Source organism: Ptychodera flava, chromosome 16 (assembly GCF_041260155.1).
Source record: "Ptychodera flava strain L36383 chromosome 16, AS_Pfla_20210202, whole genome shotgun sequence".
In the NCBI taxonomy this organism is placed as follows: domain Eukaryota; kingdom Metazoa; phylum Hemichordata; class Enteropneusta; family Ptychoderidae; genus Ptychodera; species Ptychodera flava.
The window spans coordinates 24,935,097-24,955,231 of record NC_091943.1 but is presented as its reverse complement, the minus strand read 5'-3'; the positions used below and the strand labels follow the sequence as shown (position 1 = coordinate 24,955,231).

General features: G+C 35.3%; 1 protein-coding gene across 2 annotated transcripts; it reads right to left on the bottom strand.

Moving 5' to 3' along the window:
- Window positions 1-6,688: 6,688 nt before the first annotated feature.
- LOC139114397 (ankyrin repeat domain-containing protein 45-like) lies at window positions 6,689-20,099 on the bottom strand. 2 transcript variants are annotated; one of them, XM_070676114.1, is made up of 6 exons: window positions 19,594-20,099; window positions 18,699-18,866; window positions 15,091-15,185; window positions 13,782-13,920; window positions 12,065-12,086; window positions 6,689-6,896 (listed from the first exon to the last, which is right to left on the bottom strand). In XM_070676114.1, the coding sequence occupies exons 1-6, from the start codon at window positions 19,988-19,990 to the stop codon at window positions 6,872-6,874; spliced, it is 846 nt and encodes a 281-aa protein (XP_070532215.1). In that variant the 5' UTR covers window positions 19,991-20,099; the 3' UTR covers window positions 6,689-6,871. The 2 variants fall into 2 exon arrangements, with proteins under 2 accessions (XP_070532215.1, XP_070532216.1); XM_070676115.1 differs by lacking the exon at window positions 6,689-6,896 and having other exon boundaries at window positions 9,475-12,086; window positions 19,594-20,098.
- Window positions 20,100-20,135: the final 36 nt, after the last annotated feature.

Sequence of the window (20,135 nt, the reverse complement as noted above, 5' to 3'; positions counted from 1 at the left end):
TATCTTCCCCAGAGGACATAGTTACCAACAATAGACAGCAGCTAGCAAACTATAGCCAAACATCCTTGCGTGTATTCTTATTGTATATGAGGCAATAGCATGAAGGCTAGCAATTTATGGTGAATATCTATATGGTAACTACGCAATAGTAAAATTTCAGTCTTCAAAGATGTTAGAAGCCAGTTTTTAAAGATATTAGCAGCTTATTAAGACTGAAGCACTGTCATTTTCTTTCAGCATAGATTTTGAAAATATCCATCTTCAAATTTTTGAAGATATAACGAGGTTGCTAACATCAAATGAAAGTGAATAATTATGATACATTTATCAAAAGCATTTAGATAACTGCCAGTTTAGCATTTTTCCTTGCTCTATAAAAAAGATATTATCTGCCTATAACATCTTAAAATCTAGCATACTGCTGTCATTTTTCAAACCATTTTGCAGAATGGCTTTTGAAAAAACTGAAAGTACATTTAAATGAAATTTTCTGCATGAAAGTCAATAACGTTGGCTGACACTCGGTGACCCATTGGAAGTGTTTTACCTCTGAGAGATGAATGTATCCAGTTTATTTTGCTATGGCTGTATCGTGAGATTCGATGAAGAATATCTTGTTGTATTCGATTTTACAATAGATCTGTGCCTGTTTACAACTTAAGTAGAAAAATGGACCAAAAAGCGTATTGTGCCTTGAGTTTTTTTGCTTCATTGTATGTGATAGGGTCATTTCATTTTATTCCATGGCGCTTGTATCACTTTAAGGAAGTATATGCTTTTCGAAATCGAAAATGTTAAGCTTCTCCTAGAACTTTCCACTACAAAACCTGCAACCATTCTCCTTCATGATCATGGATAAAAACCTGGGGGTCATCATGCAAGTTTTTGTTGTACAGAAACAAATATCCTAAAACTTGCTTGCAGATATTTGAAATCCAAGTAGTCGCAATCCCTGACATAAGTCTCCGGGGAAAAATTAAATTTTCGATTTTCATGAAAACCAAGATTGTGAAACTTTCAGGTGCTCCGAAAGGCTCAAATAAAACTGCCCACACAAGCAGCATACCAGAAAACTATTGTAAAATATTCAGAGTCCAAAAAAATTGTTGTCACAGAGGGGCATTCTTGCTTCTGAATCAATATTCCATTACTGGTTTTGTGTGTTGCTGTCGCAGTATACAATTACGAATCTCAATGTATACTGGTGTAATTTAAGCTGCAGTTGGGGAATGGATCATTTGTGTTTATTAATATTTTATGCTTCAAAATGTAATCAATATATAGGTGGCACTAAGTAGGTGTCCAAGTGTTATCTCTGCAACTGTTACATGCACATAAGCAGGCAATATTGCACATGCATGAAAACATAGCATACATTTACATACAAAGAAGAACACATTATTTCAAGTTTAGGTACTCTGCAACTATATTACCACCACAACACACACATTTATGACATGACACTAAATTTGTCAGCTGTTTTGGATGTTGATTCAAAAGTTGGCATTAATCTACACATGTTGAGGTACAAGCTTGCTAGAAAATACCCTAGGTACAAGCTTGCTAGAAAACGTCCTTGGTAGAAGCTTGCTAGTAAACATCTTCTCGTACGTTGGTAACACATCAGTGCGGACAGACTGCTCCATATAGATCTGAGATATACTCTAAATTAAAGAAACATCTTGGATGGGAAACCATCTTTTCTTTGTTAGGTTTATCTGCTGCTGGCCATCAGCTGATTTCCCCCTTTTTGGCACTATATAAATATTAATGAACAGAAACGATGCACCATGGATAGGAGAGGATCTACCAGTTTGTCATATTGCTCAGATAGAGGAGAAATTCATGTTTACACCAACAATGCTGTGAAAAGGAGATCACCCTGTTCCCTTGAGAATAACAGAAGCTCAAAGACTGGCAGTTAAAAGATTAATTTTTGGCAAGTCCAGGCTTTTGATCTTGATGGTACAGAAATGAATAATTTACAGAAAGCTAGCTCCTTGATGCAAGGTCAGTCCTTTTGTCCATCATATTTAACCTTCTGGCTGACTTCCTTAATGTTGAAAGCTGCATTACTGTGTATTAAATGTAGATTGCTTTGAATGCGATGATATTACATTTCTACCTTGCTAATTAAAACTTCCACGTATGTGTACTACCAATAACTGGTGCATAGCTGAGTGATAACATACATGTTACAAACACATAAGGACAAGCAAGACAACCATTAAATATTTACTTTACCAACACAATTTTTTTCAAAGGAACAAATCTCATCTGAGATGACAAGGAAACCACCTCATACCATAGATTTTCAACAAGCAGAGAATCTAAAGTTTAGTATGGTAGCAATTATTTACTCAAAGAATGAAGAGGGCATATATTTAGGGTAGAAAATCTCAATTTTAACATTGAGGATAAAAATTATTTAAGTCAAAAGCTTGATAGTGGTTTCCAAAATTTATTATTTCACATGAAAAAAGAATATATATAGAAAAAGACAACAATTTTATTTTGAATTATCTGTCCTCATTCTAAAATCGTAGGGGTTGAAAGACTGACACTCAAAAAAGTGATTAAAATCATGATAAGCAAATTAAAATGCCTCTCATACAAAATGTAAGAACTGTATTGCCAAACAAAATAGTATTTTTGTTAAATAATTATTAAAGAACAGAATGTGAAAATTTTAGAAAATTTGCCCCAGCCAGAGTGGAGTTAAATTCTTTGGAAATCTTGAAACTGGGAAAAAAGAGAAGCCAGGAAATGGGGTGATTTGCATAAATTTGCATAAAGTTATACTCTTTTCTCACCCAACTTACGACTGCTTGACGAGCTTACAGGTGAACTAAACCAAACCAATATTTTAACCTTGGGTTAACAAATTAATTAAAATTGAATGAATATTTACAAATCAAAGTGAGACTTGAGTTGACACCGTGGCTAATCGATATATACCGGTATTATTATCTGGGAGACAGAGCAGTGGCAAAGAAAAAAATCAAATCCAACCAAACACTCAATGCACTCACTATTATAGGAAAGTCAAAGTATGTGCATAGAATCATCATGTTGGCTTGAGTAAATTTGAGAAATGGCCTAATTATGAAAAAAGCAAATTAATGATTAATGTGCAGGCAAAGGCTTAACCAAACTGAATACCAGGTTACACTTTTGACTTTTGGTAGTATTATATCATAGTATCTACGATGTACATAGCAAGTTTCCTCAACTTTGGTAAAGTCAATCCAGATACACATCCCTAATTAGGAAAGTTCATTCAATACACAAATTAGTAATTAGCTAAGGTAAAAATGGTAAATGACTTCAATAATGTTATATCGTAGTATCTTCAATGTACACAGCATGTTTATTTAAGCCTATTTAGAATATTTTGCTGATTAGAAAAGTGGTTGAATCTAAACTGACTTTTGGTTATTAGAGTTTGGATGTACAGAGCATGTTTCATCAACTTTGGTAATTATAGTTTCTTCAATGTACAGAGCATGTTTCATCAATTTTGATCATCTCAATATAGATAAATGTCCCTAATTAGGAAAGTTTGTTTAATATGTAAATTAGTAATTGGCGGAAGTAAAAATGGGAAATGACTTTCATTAATGTTGTATCATAGGATCTTCCATCTACATAGCAAGTTTCGTCAACTTTGGTCAAGTCAATCAAGATATATATCCCCAGTTAGGAAAATTCATGAAATATGCAAATTAGGACTTTGCTGAAGTATAAATGCTTAATGACTTTCAATAATGTCGTATCATAGGATCTTCCATGTACTACATAGCAAGTTTTATCAATTTTGGTCAAGTCAATCAAGACATATAACCCTAATTAGGAAAGTTCATTAAATATGCAAATAACAATTGTCTTAAGTAAAAATGCTTTATGACTGTCAATAATGTTAAATATAGTATATTCAATAGACATAGCAAGTTTCATCATTTTTGACGGAGTAAACTTAGACATATATCCTTCATTAGGAAAGTTAATCAAATATGCAAATTAGTAATTAAATTTCATGTCACACCTTTATGTCTTTTATTGCAGATAAATCCCTGTGTGTAGTCAACATTTGTAGCAAATCTCATCCAATTCTGTGCAGCTGTTCTCAATGTATGTCTGTTTGAGAAATTCTTGAATATAGCCTAATTACACAAATTCATTTAAATATGCAAATGAGAATTAATCAAGCTAAACCCACTAAACTTCCAGCATAGTTATGCTTTAGGGTCATGAAAGTATGTGCAAAGGCACATCAAATTTGGTTCAGGACTTCTTGAGATATGGCCTAATTACAAAATTCATTAAGAATATGCAAATGAGCAATTAATTTAGAAGCCACACTCACCAAAATCTAATCAGATCTTGATCTTATCATGACAATGCCATATACCAAAAAACATGACATTTGACCAAACCGTTCTTAAGTTATGGGTGGAACAAAATCCGTCGACAGACAGACGAACAGACAGACAGACAGACGGACACACACAAAGACATTGTGGTGACATACAACACCTTGTTGCTTTGCGCCACAGTGTCCAATAAGTGATTTTGAGCAAAATAGGCTGTGTACCTTGCAGTTTCCTTACAGTGAATTTCAAAATAGCTTAATGAAATTACAACATGCTAGGGTGATTAAAAAACCGTACCTGGCGATAGAAAATAACGCCAACTGCATCCATTGCAAACATTCTCCTTTGATAGATTTTGCAACAATTTAACCCAATACGACATCACTGTTCTCACTCAAAGAGCACACTGAGTGAGGAAACACCAATCGTTGTACCGACCCGTACACACTGTACCAAGAAAAACCTATCGTTAGCATTCTGTGCAGTTTCATCGACAGGAAATGTGATAAAGGCAATAAAAGAATGTTCGAACAGTCAGTGTACAGGCGAGTTTTTCTATTGAAGCGCGGCAACACTGATGATGTTGACTGTGGCACAGTGTATGTCGTATTGGGTTAAATTGTTGCAAACTTTGTCGAAATAGAACATTTGTAATGAATGCAGGTGGCGTCATTTTCTATCGCCAGAAACGTTTTTCTTATCACCTAAGCACGTTGTAATTCCAAGCTATTTTAGAATTGACTCTAAGAACATTCTACATTAACATCAAACTACGGTTTTTTTACAGGGAGTTGTTTTTAGCTTTTGAAGTGAATGCAGTGTGATTTACTCCAATGAAATACTGCTTCATGATATTTTGGCATTGAATTTAATTCCTATATGATATATTTGTGTATTTATGCATCAATTCAAGTGACAGCATCGAAATAAAAAGTTCCAATATGGCCTTTTTCAGAGATCTATGAAGAATTTATTCCCAGAGACACAATTTCAGATTCTACAAAGTCAAAAATACCGCAATTATACGGTGTCGCTCAAATTTGATCAGAATTGGTATATACCAGTATGGGTTACCAATGATCAACAATAAATGTTGTTTCTATCTGTTCAGTGCAGGAAAATTCTACGTTGATGTTATGACAATGATTTCTGCACAGTACAACCAGAAAAACAACAAGAAATATTTAAACCAGAAAAACAAGAATGACAAAAGTAATTAAGGTCTGAAACTTTAGGTACTGGAGGTCAACTTTAGCAACATGCATAGCAGAAACAAGCCCCTCTTAGTTTGAGTATAGAGGGTCTTTGCCCCCTCTACTGTCTGTGGTTTCATCAGGTCTGTTAATATGTAACAGTCATAAACAATGACAGGAAATTATTCAAGATCAGTGGAGTTGGCCTGTTTCTTACTGGCCTGCACATTTGCAGGATTTCACTTTTTCTTACCTCATTTGCACATTTTTGACACTGATGTGTTCATTGAACAAATTCACATCTCAACCCCTACATCTACCTGTACACCAAATACTGAGACGGTAGCTTTGGCGGTATGGGAGCCTTTGTGTGTGACGGACATACATTCGCACATACCCACAAATATACAGACATGCAAATCAGATGCAAATGAACTGATTCAGCTTATACCATAACCTCACATTGGTATACCAAATGTGAGCTAAAAACAAGTTGAAAAGTAACACTCAAAACTTGTATCATTTCAATATCTTTAAAAATTCTGTATAAACTGAATATCATGAGAACCTTTGATATAGAAGCTGTCTTTTATTCACCCTGGGAAAATGAAATACTATATATATCTTGTAATCCAACCCATGATTTCTTTTGCAGTGCTCTTTGCAGTAGCGTAAAATTAGTGAATTGGAAGAAGAGTCTGAGGTTTCTAAAAATATAATACTAATTTCCTGTCCTTTTCACGTCCCTTAGAACACAAAAACAAATCCTCCTGCCTTAAAATAAACTATGTCTGGTCTTATGATTCATTATGATAATTGTAGCTGGTAACAAACATGTTTTGATGGAAATGAGTGTATAGGTACCATTTTGCAAAATATATTCCACTCTGTCCTCAGCATATGGCATCATTACATCACAGCAAAACAAAACACACGAGCAATACTGTTAGTACAACCTTAGCAGTAAACATTCACTGTAGTTTGAGCTTACCAAGGTGGCTTATCAATAGTCTGATTTCTACAAAACACAAATCACAGATCAAACCTATGTAGTTGAACACACAATACAGTGTTGTTAATATGTCAATAGATGTTTTGCAATTTACGTCTGTGAGCCTATCTTCAGTCCCACAATCACACCAAGGTCTGTGATCTGACTAGGATTGACTCCTTGGCATTTCACATTAAGCATCCACTGCTTGAGTTTCTTACATCCTTGAAATATCACAGATTACAGATTCTTCACACTTTCCTGTGCATTTTGATGAAATAACGGCCGTTTCCCCAGTGATAAAGAGGCCTCTCTCATGAAAGAGAAATTACTGTGCCCCTGATGCCATGCAAAGAACAAAAACATCAACATAGTATGAGGATTAATTTTATTTGTGTGCACAGATTTTTGTAATGTTTATTATTTTCTATAAACAGATATATATATATATATATATATATATATATATATATATATATATATATATATATATATATATATATATATATATATATATATATATATATATACCGGTATATTTACATAGGAGAATTACAAACAATGATGATAATGAACAGAAATATACACATCAGTTGTTACAGAGACAGAGAGATGAAATACACATCTGGAAAATGATTTCTACAAACATAACAAAGTGATCATTTGCTGTGCGGATGAACTCATCTAATGTCTCAGAGAATCCCATTTTAAATCGTAACTTTATCTACAAACCAATAAAAATTTTATGCAAGAGTGTTTCACTTCAACGGTCAATTTGATATCCAACAATGCATGAAATGTGCCTTGAAAGAATAATTTTTTTCTGAGGTACTTTTTTGTCTCAAAAATTGTGTATTCAAAGTAGAGTATCTTCTTGAAGCCTGGATCATGCTATCATGTTATTATTAGATTTATATGGAATAACACTGCTTTTATATGTCAATGATTCATTTGGTAGCATATGTCATTTTGGAGTGCTTGACAAAATCTGATTTTGAAAAAGCTGCAAAGTGTGAAATTTGCAGACTATGGCTCTTCAATAACTGTTGAGGGGCTATCTAACACCTGTCAGTACACAGATGTCCTTGTCTATAATCTTACATGCTGTATTGCCACGCTTTAAGGTAATATGCACCTCGAAAGTGAAAGACTTAAACTTTTGCTCTAACTTTCCTCAAGGGATCTTTCAATCATTCTCTTTCAAAATCAAGAATAAAAATAGGGGGGTCACAGTGCACATTTTGGTACTAGAGAAACAAATTACCCAAGATTTACCGATATTAGAAATTCAAAATGGCCGCCATCCCTGTGTTAACTCTATTGAGAAAAATAAAAATCTTCGAATTTCGAAAAACTAAGCCAGTGAAAAGTTTTCTTTCACCAAGAGCTTTAAAATGAACCCCCACATGGGGTATATCAGAAGAGAATTGTTAAAGTTTGAGAGTCCGAATGTCTGTCCCTGAGGTGCGCTCTACCTTAAATAGATATTCAAAAAGTTTGCTTGTGCATGAATTTGCTGGAACACAGATCTTTCTGTTCTATTGGGAACCTGGATTCACTCTTTGTTGTATATAAGTCAGTGTTCCAGGTGTATGGGACATGCGTGAAGGACCTATATCTGTTTTGAAGATGTGTGATCCGTGTACAGTCTAGTCAAACAAGATTTTGATCCAGCACTGATTACCACATTGATACATTACTGAATGTCAAACTAAAGAAAGGCTGCTGGAAGTAATAGAAATGCTAAAATACAGGGATTACAGATATGAAAGGCTTTTTTAAAAACAAGACTGGCAAAGTGTTTTGTGGTCCTACATCAGGTGTAATTGATCGTTCCATAGATCGAAGTGTTTGTAAATTTTAACATTTGCTTAAAGACACAATTTACAGATTTACAGATTTAATGTAATATAGCTCATGAACTCTACACAGAAAACAGACAGTGGTAAGCATCGACATTGACATAAGAGTGTTAGTCACTTTTTCTGCAAACTACAATGAAGATTGAAACATGGTACATGTACTCAACATGAAAGAATGACTACAAAATTACAGATTACAGAATAGATAAAATATTTTTGAAGAGTATTGACATTTCTCATAAATTTCTTACAAAGTATCATATGATGATAGAGAACAAGCAACACTGTGACATTGTACAAAAGCAATGATTATGAACCCTTTCACTACCTCTAAATGGTACAACCACAATGTATACAATGTTTTGGTTGGACCAGTATATGAAAAAAATGGGGTTGAAAGGGTATTGAGGGGCAAAGACACCACTTCTTGACTTAAATAATTGATCTCATGTTTCGGAAGTTCCCTCTTTGTGTTTGAAATTTCGAGGAATATGTTTCTATACAAATGTGGTTTCCACAGATAACCTACAAATGGAGGCTAATAATAGTTCCTCAGCATACACAAGGTTTTTTGAAAGAGGAAAATTGAATAGCTTTTGTAAAATACATCAATAGAACGTCAAATTGATAGTGAATGTGCCCCTCTTTGAATACAGAAATGTTTAATTCTATGTATTTTGATATGAAGGACCAATAACAAGGACATATCTATGACTACTTTGTACTTCACATTTACCAGAAGAGTTGAATTTAGCTCTATTAAGTTTCAATGGACGGAGACAGACTTCAAGAAATATCTCTTTTAGCAATTTATAGGCACACTGTCAAATGTCAGCAAGTTATTGCTGCAACCAACCAGAAAGCCAAAACACGGGCTGGAATGCTTTTGGAAGCTTCAAGGGAGTGAATTCAACACTACGGCAAATCTGTACCACTGGATGTACATTTCAAACACAGCAAAAATCTACCAAACGTAAATTATCAGAGAAGTTAATTAAAAAAGCTTTAAAGCACTCAATCAATTTACACTCAAAACAAAGGACAATTCACAGATGTCAGATGTATGATGAGTTTAATTGTTTTAAACACTCAATAAATAGATATTTTCAAGCACATCTCTTGGGTACACTACATTGTCAGTCAATATGTTAATATAAATGCAACTACCAGAGGCTATATTAATGTTAATACCAGATTAGAAATCTTCAAAACAAACAGTCAATCAATATCTCTGATCTACAGCAATTTAGATGAGAAATCTACAACAACAAACAATTGATCAATACCTCTGATCAAAATTAATTACCATGGGAAATCTACGACAACAAACAGTTAATCAATATCTCTGATCTAAATTACTTTTATATAAAAGTCTGAATCTTTTTAAATGTACATCTCGAAACAAACATTATTCCATGTCAAGGTTGTAGTTTACAAAAGTATTTACAAGCAGCATCATTTATTTCAGAAAGGAAAGTAGATGTTTATATGAATGGGGGCACTTTCTTTTTTATATACTGTAGAAATTTTCCATGGAAATTGCTGATACACAGAATAAAGGACACTTTGTTCATATGCATTTTTGGTATTATAAGAAAACAAAAGGGGCATTTACTTTGTGATTTAAGCTAACTATGCATCTGTGCAGTTTCATATCATTCTAAAATGAACGTTTACCTGCTCAAATGAACAGACTAAATGTTAATATGATCGTGTATCATTCAAAATAGCGTATGTTCAAAAAGTAGATAAAATGACTACGATGTTGATATCAGTGAAACTGCTGTACTTGTGTCTATCACACCCATTCAAAATTATGAAATCTTTCTGTTGTGCACCCAAACAAAAGGAAATGTGTTTGCCACTTCAAAATTTGCAACGTGCATGTGTATAATTGTAGATATCTATTACAAGCAGCAACAAACACTTTTTGCAAAAAATATCTGTTCAAATATACACTATCATACGCATGTTGCTGTAACTTATGTGGTTCTAGCATTCAATAACTTTCCAATTATGCACAGTATGCGGAGTTCCAGTACGGGCGTTGATGCACTAGGGATGTCTGACCTCTGACCTGCATCCGATGTAAACAAAGAAATTTAGAGTGCTCTGTACATAGAAGTAGCTGAGTTTCTTTTCAAAAAAGCTGTTCATAACACAGTGAACAAATACAATCAACAGCAAATTGCGTCAAAATATAAGGGTGCGTAGAAGACACGTTTTTTAGCCTAATCACTTTTGCGGAAATTCATTAGTTATTTGTTAACCAAAGATTGAAAAATTGGTAGTTTACTTATAAGCATGCCAAGAATTGTGCGTGAGGAGGGGAAATTTACGCAAATGTATGCAAATCACCTGATTTCATTGCTTCTTTTTCTTCCTGTTTTCAAATTTTAAAAGGAATATACCGGTACCTTCACTCTGGTTGGGTCAAATTGTGTGAAATTTTCACGTTTCAGTCTTTTGTTTAGCAATAAAATTCTTACATTTTGAATAATAGTCATTTTTATTTAGCTTCGCATTATTTTAATAACTTTTTTGAATGTTATTGGAGTGAGTTTTATTAAGGCTTGTTTGAAAAAAATTCAAGCCTTTCATTGTTTTTTTGCGGCGCTTACTACCTTAAGTATATAGCATTAAAGGAGGAACAATTTTTTTCCTGTTATGCATTGAGTGACTGCACTGTTCTTCAAGCCTGAACAGCATGTTTTGGTGTTATGATATGGATGTACAGCAACATCACTGATACAATGATCTACTGGTGTAATGATATGTACGTAGATTTCCTTTACAAAACCACCAGAAGTCAGATTTATTTGTGCACAAAAATATATAGACATATACTGATTATTTGTTGCCTGTGCTATGAATACGTACATTAATTGAAGTCAAAACCTAATTGCAGATATACAGCAATCAGTTAACCATTGGAAACAGGGGGAAGTGCTCTATCAGGGCAATTTTTTTGAATTACTAACAGTAGGAATATCGTAGAATTCTTATTCATACCTTCCATTTTTTCAAATAGCTAACTTTCTTACAAAAAAAAAGGAATTGTTTATAGTCTGACTATAAATAAATCAGCCAACACAAATCAGTGCCTTTGCATCAGGATTGACAATGTACACCAATAGTTGTACCTGCCCTACTTTCCTGTTCAACAAAAGCGTTAACATGTGATGCTGTGAAATGGGCCTTAAGTAGTGTGCATTACATTTTCCTTCAACCAACATTATAATGACAATAAAGCTGAGTCTCTTAACTTTAAACCCACATTTAACTTTGTCATCTATTTTTGTAATTTTTTATCAAACTGATCATAAAAATATAATTTTTGTTTTTGTTTATTGAACTGATCAAAAATGATCAGAAATGGATAATAAATCTAAAAGCAAAACACTTATTTACAAATGAATCAATGTGTGATATCTTTTACACAAAATCATAAATCATTTACCTATTATAAAATCTTACATCCTAAAACTGTGATGGTGTAACACTGGTTATTAACACTGAAACAGGATATGCATGGTAGACTTCTAAAATTTACAAAACACTCATGAAGTTAAAGTTAGTGATATAACACCACAAATGAAAGACGCACAACAATAAATCTCTCACTGATACCGTTGTTCGGCTTACCTCCTGTGGGGTTTTTCAGGAGCTGCAAAATATAATGGAGGCAATCAGGTGTTATTTCAGATAATTGCCCGGGCTTACTGAATTGCCTGACAGTGCGAAGCATGAAGTTATTCGACAGTGGCGCAAATACACCCCTGGCACACGTACAATTACCCATGCAGCATACAAAATTGAATACACATAAATGTAAATATATAGATGATAGGCTGTATCAGATAGCTGGACACATTTTTGGCAACATGCAAAACATTGCTGTATGAATTTCAAAGACTTCTTATTTCTTTGGAGGAAATCAGCGACCTTGTCTGGGGAAAGATGGAGCATGATGAAGTAATGAGGGAATTAATACCATCCTTAATGATATCTATTGAAAGGACTCGACGAACATAAAACTACAAAAAGGTGCAGGCGAATCGGCCAAAAAACAGTCTGTTTGCTATTACTCTTTAGGTGAAATAATTTTTATACTTCAATTTAAAATTAATTATTTGAAACATTCTAAATTCATGATGTGGTTTATTTATTACTCACAACATGTCTAGCTGTTAAAACCTTGAATCTGAAAAATTAACAACCACTGCATGCTATTCCGACACCTTTGTTATATTATCATTTGCTCTTTGAAGTACTTGAATGAAATTTGCATAATCTAATTGACTCAGATTCCTGCGATAACACCAGTGACCATCTCTTTTTCAAATTGTTAAATTTAAATTTCACACCTTTGCAATCATTTCTTTCATCAATGCACATCACAACATTTACTCTTCAGGCCTCCACCTTCCTGTATTTTTACTATCATAGCTTTGAGACGACATCGTGTCATAAACATGTAATTTATTTGAACTCAGTTTAGATCCTACTCTTATGGACATGCTGCATTGGTTTTGCTCTGATGCTAATACATTGCACTGTTGGGTTAAGTCAGTGTAGGAAATTCATGGAGGACAGTCGCCAGACATCCCGGCAGGTAGCTCTTGAGAGGTTTACCTGTGCAAAATGATACATAATAGGTGTCTTGCCTACATATCCACTATATCTTACATCTGATCTCGACGAAACAAAAAATTTAAAATTATTTCCACCTCTCTATGCAGCAGGTTACAGTAAAAATTTCACGTGCCAAGACATTAAAATAATTTTATGAACCAAATTTCAGTGTAATTTTAATTTAGGAGAACCAGGCTGCTTGTTAATTTTTTCGCCTAGTAAAAGCATGCTGGCTTTAGGGACTGTCTCTGATTGTTGCATAAGTTCAAGAAACGAAATTCCTTCATTTAGATCAAAATCCCCTCCCCTCTCCCCCTAAACGAACGTCCAAAAGTGTGAAATGTTGATGTCTGTCTGAGAGTACATGTAGCATTTTGCTTCAGCTACTGCAGAATGTTTCCCTTGACCACATTACATCGTCAAGTAATCAATCAAATTTGAGTACTACCCACTGTCAGCATGACACAAACGAGTCGAGTTGGTAATAGTTATACTGCGAAATTTTATGGTACGAGTGTGCAGAGTGTGCAGTTTTTGTTTATTTTTACATACAGCATAAAGAGAGCTTGTAATCACAAAATAAAAGTGCGAAAGTGAAGAACACTAATTAAATGGAGGTCAAACCCCCTCCCCCTGTAAACGAATGACTTTTGCTTTTTGAACTTATGCGACAATCTGAGACTGTCCCTTAAATGACAAGTTTTACAGCATCTCTATGTTAACTTACGGGGTTCAGACAGCTTGACATGGATTGGCTCAAGGATCTCGTCCAGAGCTTTCTTCTGTTGGATGAAGTCATCTATTGTTGGATCTTCAGTCACGTCAAGCCATTCCTGTTTCTCTGTACATGCATTGATTCCGGTCATCTAGATAAAATGATGAATAAGTCAATGTGAATGATCATTATCTGTCTGTTTGCTTCCTTGGCAGTACTACAGAGATCAGAGATGGGAAGGTAAGAAGCAGCCTAAGTGTGTTTTTTCAAATAATTCATTCTGTGAGTAATTTTACATCAGCTATATACCAAATTTAACATTTTCAATCATAACTGTTGATTGAATGGATCAAGTGGTTGATAACAACACATACATGTACACATTTTTGTGGAGAATTAAGCTATCATATCACTGGTTTGCAATACCCAAACACAAGGTGAATGGACCATCCATCTATCCATCCTTGCAAACACAAGGTGGCTGGACCATCCATCCATCCATCCATCCTTGCAAACACAAGGTGGCTGGACCATCCATCCATCCATCCTTGCAAAAACAAGGTGGCTGGACCATCCATCCATCCATCCTTGCAAACACAAGGTGGCTGGACCATCCATCCATCCATCCATCCTTGCAAACACAAGGTGGCTGGACCATCCGAACACATGCCAGACCTTGCCAAGTGAGTTTTTTCCATTTTGTTTCCACAACTGATTTTGAGTCCTTTTACAAGTTGTGTAGTTTACACAAATGTTCCTCAAGTGTATTTTTATCTGTGAAGATGACAACACAGACACTTTCTCTCCTTGCAATGAACATCACTTGACCTTGGTTTGTCTGTCTTTTTTTCAATGAGTAGAAAGAAGCATTTTGCAGAGCAAACAAATAACAAAATTGTAAGCAATTGAGGGGATACTAAATACTTTTCACTTTTAAAAAAACTTTCCACAGTTTTGAGACTAAAATTATATTACTTGACTCCTTTTTCCGTCTCTTTATCTGTGAGTATGTTTAACATAGGAAAATTGATAGATATTTGTTGACAAAATTTGCATCATAATGAAATGCTGGGTAACATTTCCACACTTTTCGGACGCTTTTCGGACAAAAATACCCATAATTACAGCAAAACATAATTACAACAAAATAACTCAGCCTTCCGTTTTCCTCAATCCCCAGAAATGTGAAGTGTCAAAGTTATTCTGTTTTTGTAAGTGCCCAAGAAATGGTGATTCAAAATGAGTTGGCTTTGTCCATTTTGATCGATGGGGGTGGCAGATGTGAATGCGAGGGGAAGTTATGGGTGTAGCAGTGCCTCACCTTGTCATCCTTAGTCAGTCTTCCAAGAACCTTCTGGGGATCTTCAATTGTTTCCTTAGTCTCCCTGATTAACTGTACCAGGGCATGTTTGGCTTCTGTTAATTGACAGATGGAGAAAAACCAAATGGATAAACTAACAAAGAAACAGCAGAGCAGCAGTATTGTTGATCATGGCAGCACTCCACAGAATTATCAGGATACAAAATTTGGTTTCTTTCATTATCAGACGGTCCCTCCACAAAAGGGACTGTGATTATCAGAAAGAATTATTTGAGATTCAGACTTGTGCATGATACAAAAATTCCGCATTCTTACTTGGAACGGATCAGAATATTTTGACATTTGAACTCATGAATCAAGAATTATCAATACTACTGTGAGGATATACATTTAGATGGGAAGCTTGAAAGGTACAATACAAGCTATCACCCTGTCACTAAAACACAATGTTCCCATTACTTTCTGAGGAACAGTTGGACTTCAATACAAACAACTGTCAATGAAGGACATAAAAATGGACTTTTTTCAATCATAATAAGATTGGAACTACTCATTTACATATTCTAAAGTTCATCTTTCGTTTAGTGCATGCATGTATATAGACTGGTAACTGCTCATCAGGGCATTAAAAAGAAAAGACACAAGACAGATTTTGCAGTTGATTATTAAAGGGGATGATGCTCCTCATACATATTGTATATGTGAAATGCAATATCTTCAGGCTGGCCAACGAATAGTCTGCAAAATCACACAGTTCAATGCCTCGGTGAACTGTGTGAGAAATTTTCCTTTCGTAGAATCAGCCCCTTCCATCTTTCACATGAATTCTCACTATTTAGTCGATAGCTTGCGGCAATACATTTCAAGGAACGGTCATCGGTTGGTCATAGTGCCAACCGTGCATCACAGCACAAAGGAGTATAGAGAGTACTGCCTTCTGAAAAAACGTGATTGCTGCTGTCAAAACACCTACATTTTCACAGCAACAATACAGAAACTTGCAAAAGCCTTTGAGGAAAACATTAGCGATGATGCAAATTGATCTGTCTGCATGCATTTCCTTGTCTGGGCTAACTGAACAATTGTTCATATTACTGTAATTGTTTCAAACGATTTTGATAAAACTAGATAAAACATGAGTTGAGGTAGGCTTTCAAACAGAACGTTGTTTGGCCAGGCAGCTTCTGATCTTTGCATTTAATGGAACAATAGCCGTACCTTTTAATATTTACAATAACATATATTTCTTATACTTCTCCCTCATCTATCTATATACTAATAACAGCAAAGCTAACACAAATTTCAATATGTACAATGTTCACTGTTATTGTTGACAAATGAATTCTAATATATTCAAGAGAAAAAATCAGTTGTGCACAAAAAAATTGACATTTACACAAATCTACAAGCAGGCTATATTGATAATTTGAACACTTAATCATAGACCCTACAGGGAATGTTTTCTGTTGGGTCTATGACTTAATTAAGCATTTCAACATGACTTTGGGAATAGACCAAGAACCTGTCCTGTATGAATACAGGCAATCGTAAATGAAAATAAATCTAATATTAGCAATTTTAGATCCCCAAGTGCACTATCTGATTGAAGGTATTGTGTAGCAAACCTTGTGGCTATGCAAGCTCACTGAGTTCAGCTTCACTGTGGTTAATTGTTCAGGTAGAAGAAGAGGGCCACACCGCCAACCCAATGCACGATTACCTTTAATATCGATGATGTGTGCATCTGCCTAGAACAGCTTTACTGCAAATTTACAATAATTCAGACTGAATGTCTACTTAAGGGCCATTCTGATACACTTCAATTTGCAGAGAAATTTGATATCATTATTTTACTCCTAATACACATTAAAACCTTGTTCATTGTATGTCTACTCTTAAAAGCACTCTTCAATTGCAATTATTAATACAGAAATGTTTGTCATAATAGTAGACTCAATCTTCATATGGATTGAATTCTAATATTAATTTGTAGGGTCTATTTGCCTTCTTGTAACTGTCTTTTTTTTTTGTGCATGGATGATATTTTATCAGTATGCAATACAATCATAATAATAATCATTTATAATATTTATTTATACTTATAATGATTTAAGTCTTGCATGCCCTGGTCATATTCCTATTCTAACTCATTTTGTAAATTTTTTAGCAAATATTGTTGTGTACATCAGTTTCCAATACTTTGGACCACAACTGTGCTATTTCACAGCGACAGTTTCACTCTCAAAACATTTTCCTGATTTCTTTGTAATTACACTGATTAAACTTGGCAGTTCTAATTCAAGGACAATCACGATTTATAGAAAATTTTATAGTTGAGGGAAATAGCTGAAATGTAGACAACAACATAGAAAGTGGGTACAGAAGACACAAGTAATTTTATATTGTATTAACATTAGTAGTTTTCTGTGGGGAGCTCACTGCCTATTGATTGTTCCACATTTTTGTGGACATGAACATGGAACACTATGAGTCTTGAAGACTATCAGTTCCCCAAAACCAATCCCAATCTTGATGTATACTGTCGGGGTCCAGACACTTCGCACCAAAACCAGTTCGCCCCACACAACTTCGTCCCAAAACCATTTCGCACCAAAACCACCTCGTCCCAAGTACTACCTTGTCCTACGCCACTTCGCCCCAAGTACCACCTCGTACTAAAACCACTTCGCCCAAAGTATAGACTATAGTACTGTCAACTCGTCCTAAAACAACGATGTTACGACGTATCATAACGTTGTTTTTACCTGCGACTTGGAACCATGAATATGTCTGGACATTTTGGCTACCACGAACCATAAACGGTAGAATTAGAAAAAAATAAACACGCAAACTACTCAGTGCTACAACTCAGGTGCCGTGCGCGGAATTGCACGATGTCATTTTCCTCGAAATGTGTAGAATTTCAAGATTTCAGTCCTGGGATGATAGAAAAAGGTGATGAAAACTTCAATGGTAGTGGTTGGTTATTTTCAGCTTTACCGGTTGGCGGTAAGTTTGGGGCAAAGTGGCATTGTTTTGGGGCGAAATGGTGTGGGGCAACGTGACTTTCGGGGCGAAGTGGTTTTGGTACGAGGTTGTTTTGGTGCGAAGTGGTTTTGGTGCGAAATGGCATGGGACGAGATGGTATGGTGCGAAGTGGTTTTGGTGCGAAGTGTCTGGGAACCATACTGTCATGATTGTATGTTACATTTCCCAACAGAACTCAGTGGTGACTTTGTTTTCAGATGAAAATGATATACGATGATGTGATTTTTTTTTTCATTATTTTTCCTTTAATGTCAACTAAATTTTCTTGTTCTACTCCCCAAAGCATTTATTAACACAGTATTAGGCTTGTCATCTCAACCTGAACATGTAGGGACTGCATTGTTATTGTTCACAAGTGTATTCTGGCATGGACTGGAATTCAAATGTAAACAACAACAGTGCATTCAAGTGTAAACACTGTGTTGATGAACTAAATAATGGGCATTTCAACATGCTTTGGGTAGTAGAATAAGAACTTGCAGTTGCCTTACAAAACAAAAATAGTGAAAAGAATCATGAAATTTAGTACAGATATTGGGAATAAAAAAACCTATACCTACCTGCCCAATCTAAATACTGAGCACATTCTAGTCTGTTGTATCTCATCGCTGTTTCTCTGGGTCTCTCACAGTGTGTTGTCTTCATTTGCATATCTGCTCCATGTTCTACAAGGCACTTGATGCAGTCGAGCTGACCCCATGCAGCTGCCCTATGTAGTGCTGTATACCCTGCGGAAGTCAAATCACATTTATGCAACTGGAATGATATTCTTGAACGATTAGCGGCGCAGATATTCAATTCCATTGTCTGGAAACCCCATGTGTACAAGTAATTTGATAACATTCGCAACTGACTTTTACTCTCATGAGGCAGAAGTTGAAATCTGCTTTTTGGCATATGGCTATACATTCATTCATTAGTAATCTTTGAACAACATCTCCTAAATTTAAGTTGAAAACTGTCAGAGCTTGGAATTTTTTCATTCGGTGCTAAATACTAATAAAAGAGTCGTGCACAAATTCAATCTTTTATTGCATGAAATGACATGCATTAAATACAAAATTATGCAATCGTAAGATGTAAATGTGAGGCATATGAAAATAAAATTTGAAACAAATTATAACACGTGTTTTCATGCTTTTCCAACATCTATGCCATGGAACATTTACAAAATTTCAATGAAATTGATAGCATACTTCCCGGTAATTGTTGCATGAAAAATTACACTTCACACTATAAACACATACACATATGATTGCTAATGAGGGGACAAATGATCACTATGCCGCCAGGTGTACACCCAGCGCCAATGGTCTACACGTTGCCATGACAACATTCAAGAGGGCGCTCATCTCGTTCAACAACCGAAAAAAGGTACCAAGTCGGCTCGATTTAACATCTGAATATCACCTTTAATTCATAAAAAATATTAATTTGAATTGTAACTGTTCCTACCTCTCGCCGTTGCGCTGTCTGGTGATGTTTCGTTTTCAAGCAGTTCTGTAACCACAGCTGTCCTGCCGAGAATGCAAGCAAAATCTAATGGAGACTTTCCTTCTATATCTCTTATATTTGTGTCCGCTCCTTTCTCTAGTAAAAGTTTCAAAACTGTAATCTTTCCCATCGTACAGGCTAAATCTATCGGGGCTTTTCCATTTTCGTCACGTCTGTTCAACAACTCTCCAACTTCAGCGTGGTACGGATTTTCTTCGTCGTCAAAACACTGCTGCAACTGAAGTGCATCTCCGCGCTGTATACAGTCCATGACTATATTTGCCACCCTTGGCGGTTCAGCAGACTTTGGTTCCTCCGCTGTGTCATCTGCAACGGGTTGTTGATCTCCAGTCGTCATGATTACGACAAATTTCTAGGAATACCGTTTTCACTGATGGCAGGGTGGCGGGACTTACAAGGGATTCCCGCAGAAGTGGTATCCCACAACACTGTGACGTCATCACTCCCCGTGAACTCTCGTTTGGGATTTCCGGTTTAAAAGC

Bases quoted from the DNA above. Each gene is read 5' to 3' on its own strand.
- LOC139114397 (XM_070676114.1), bottom strand. From the start codon at position 19,990: ATGACGACTGGAGATCAACAACCCGTTGCAGATGACACAGCGGAGGAA. The intron at 15,186-18,698 runs GTAGGTATAGGT...GTCAATTAACAG, and splicing joins TCAGTATTTAGATTGGGCAG to AAGCCAAACATGCCCTGGTA. The intron at 13,921-15,090 runs GTGAGGCACTGC...CATTTTATCTAG, and splicing joins GACTGACTAAGGATGACAAG to ATGACCGGAATCAATGCATG.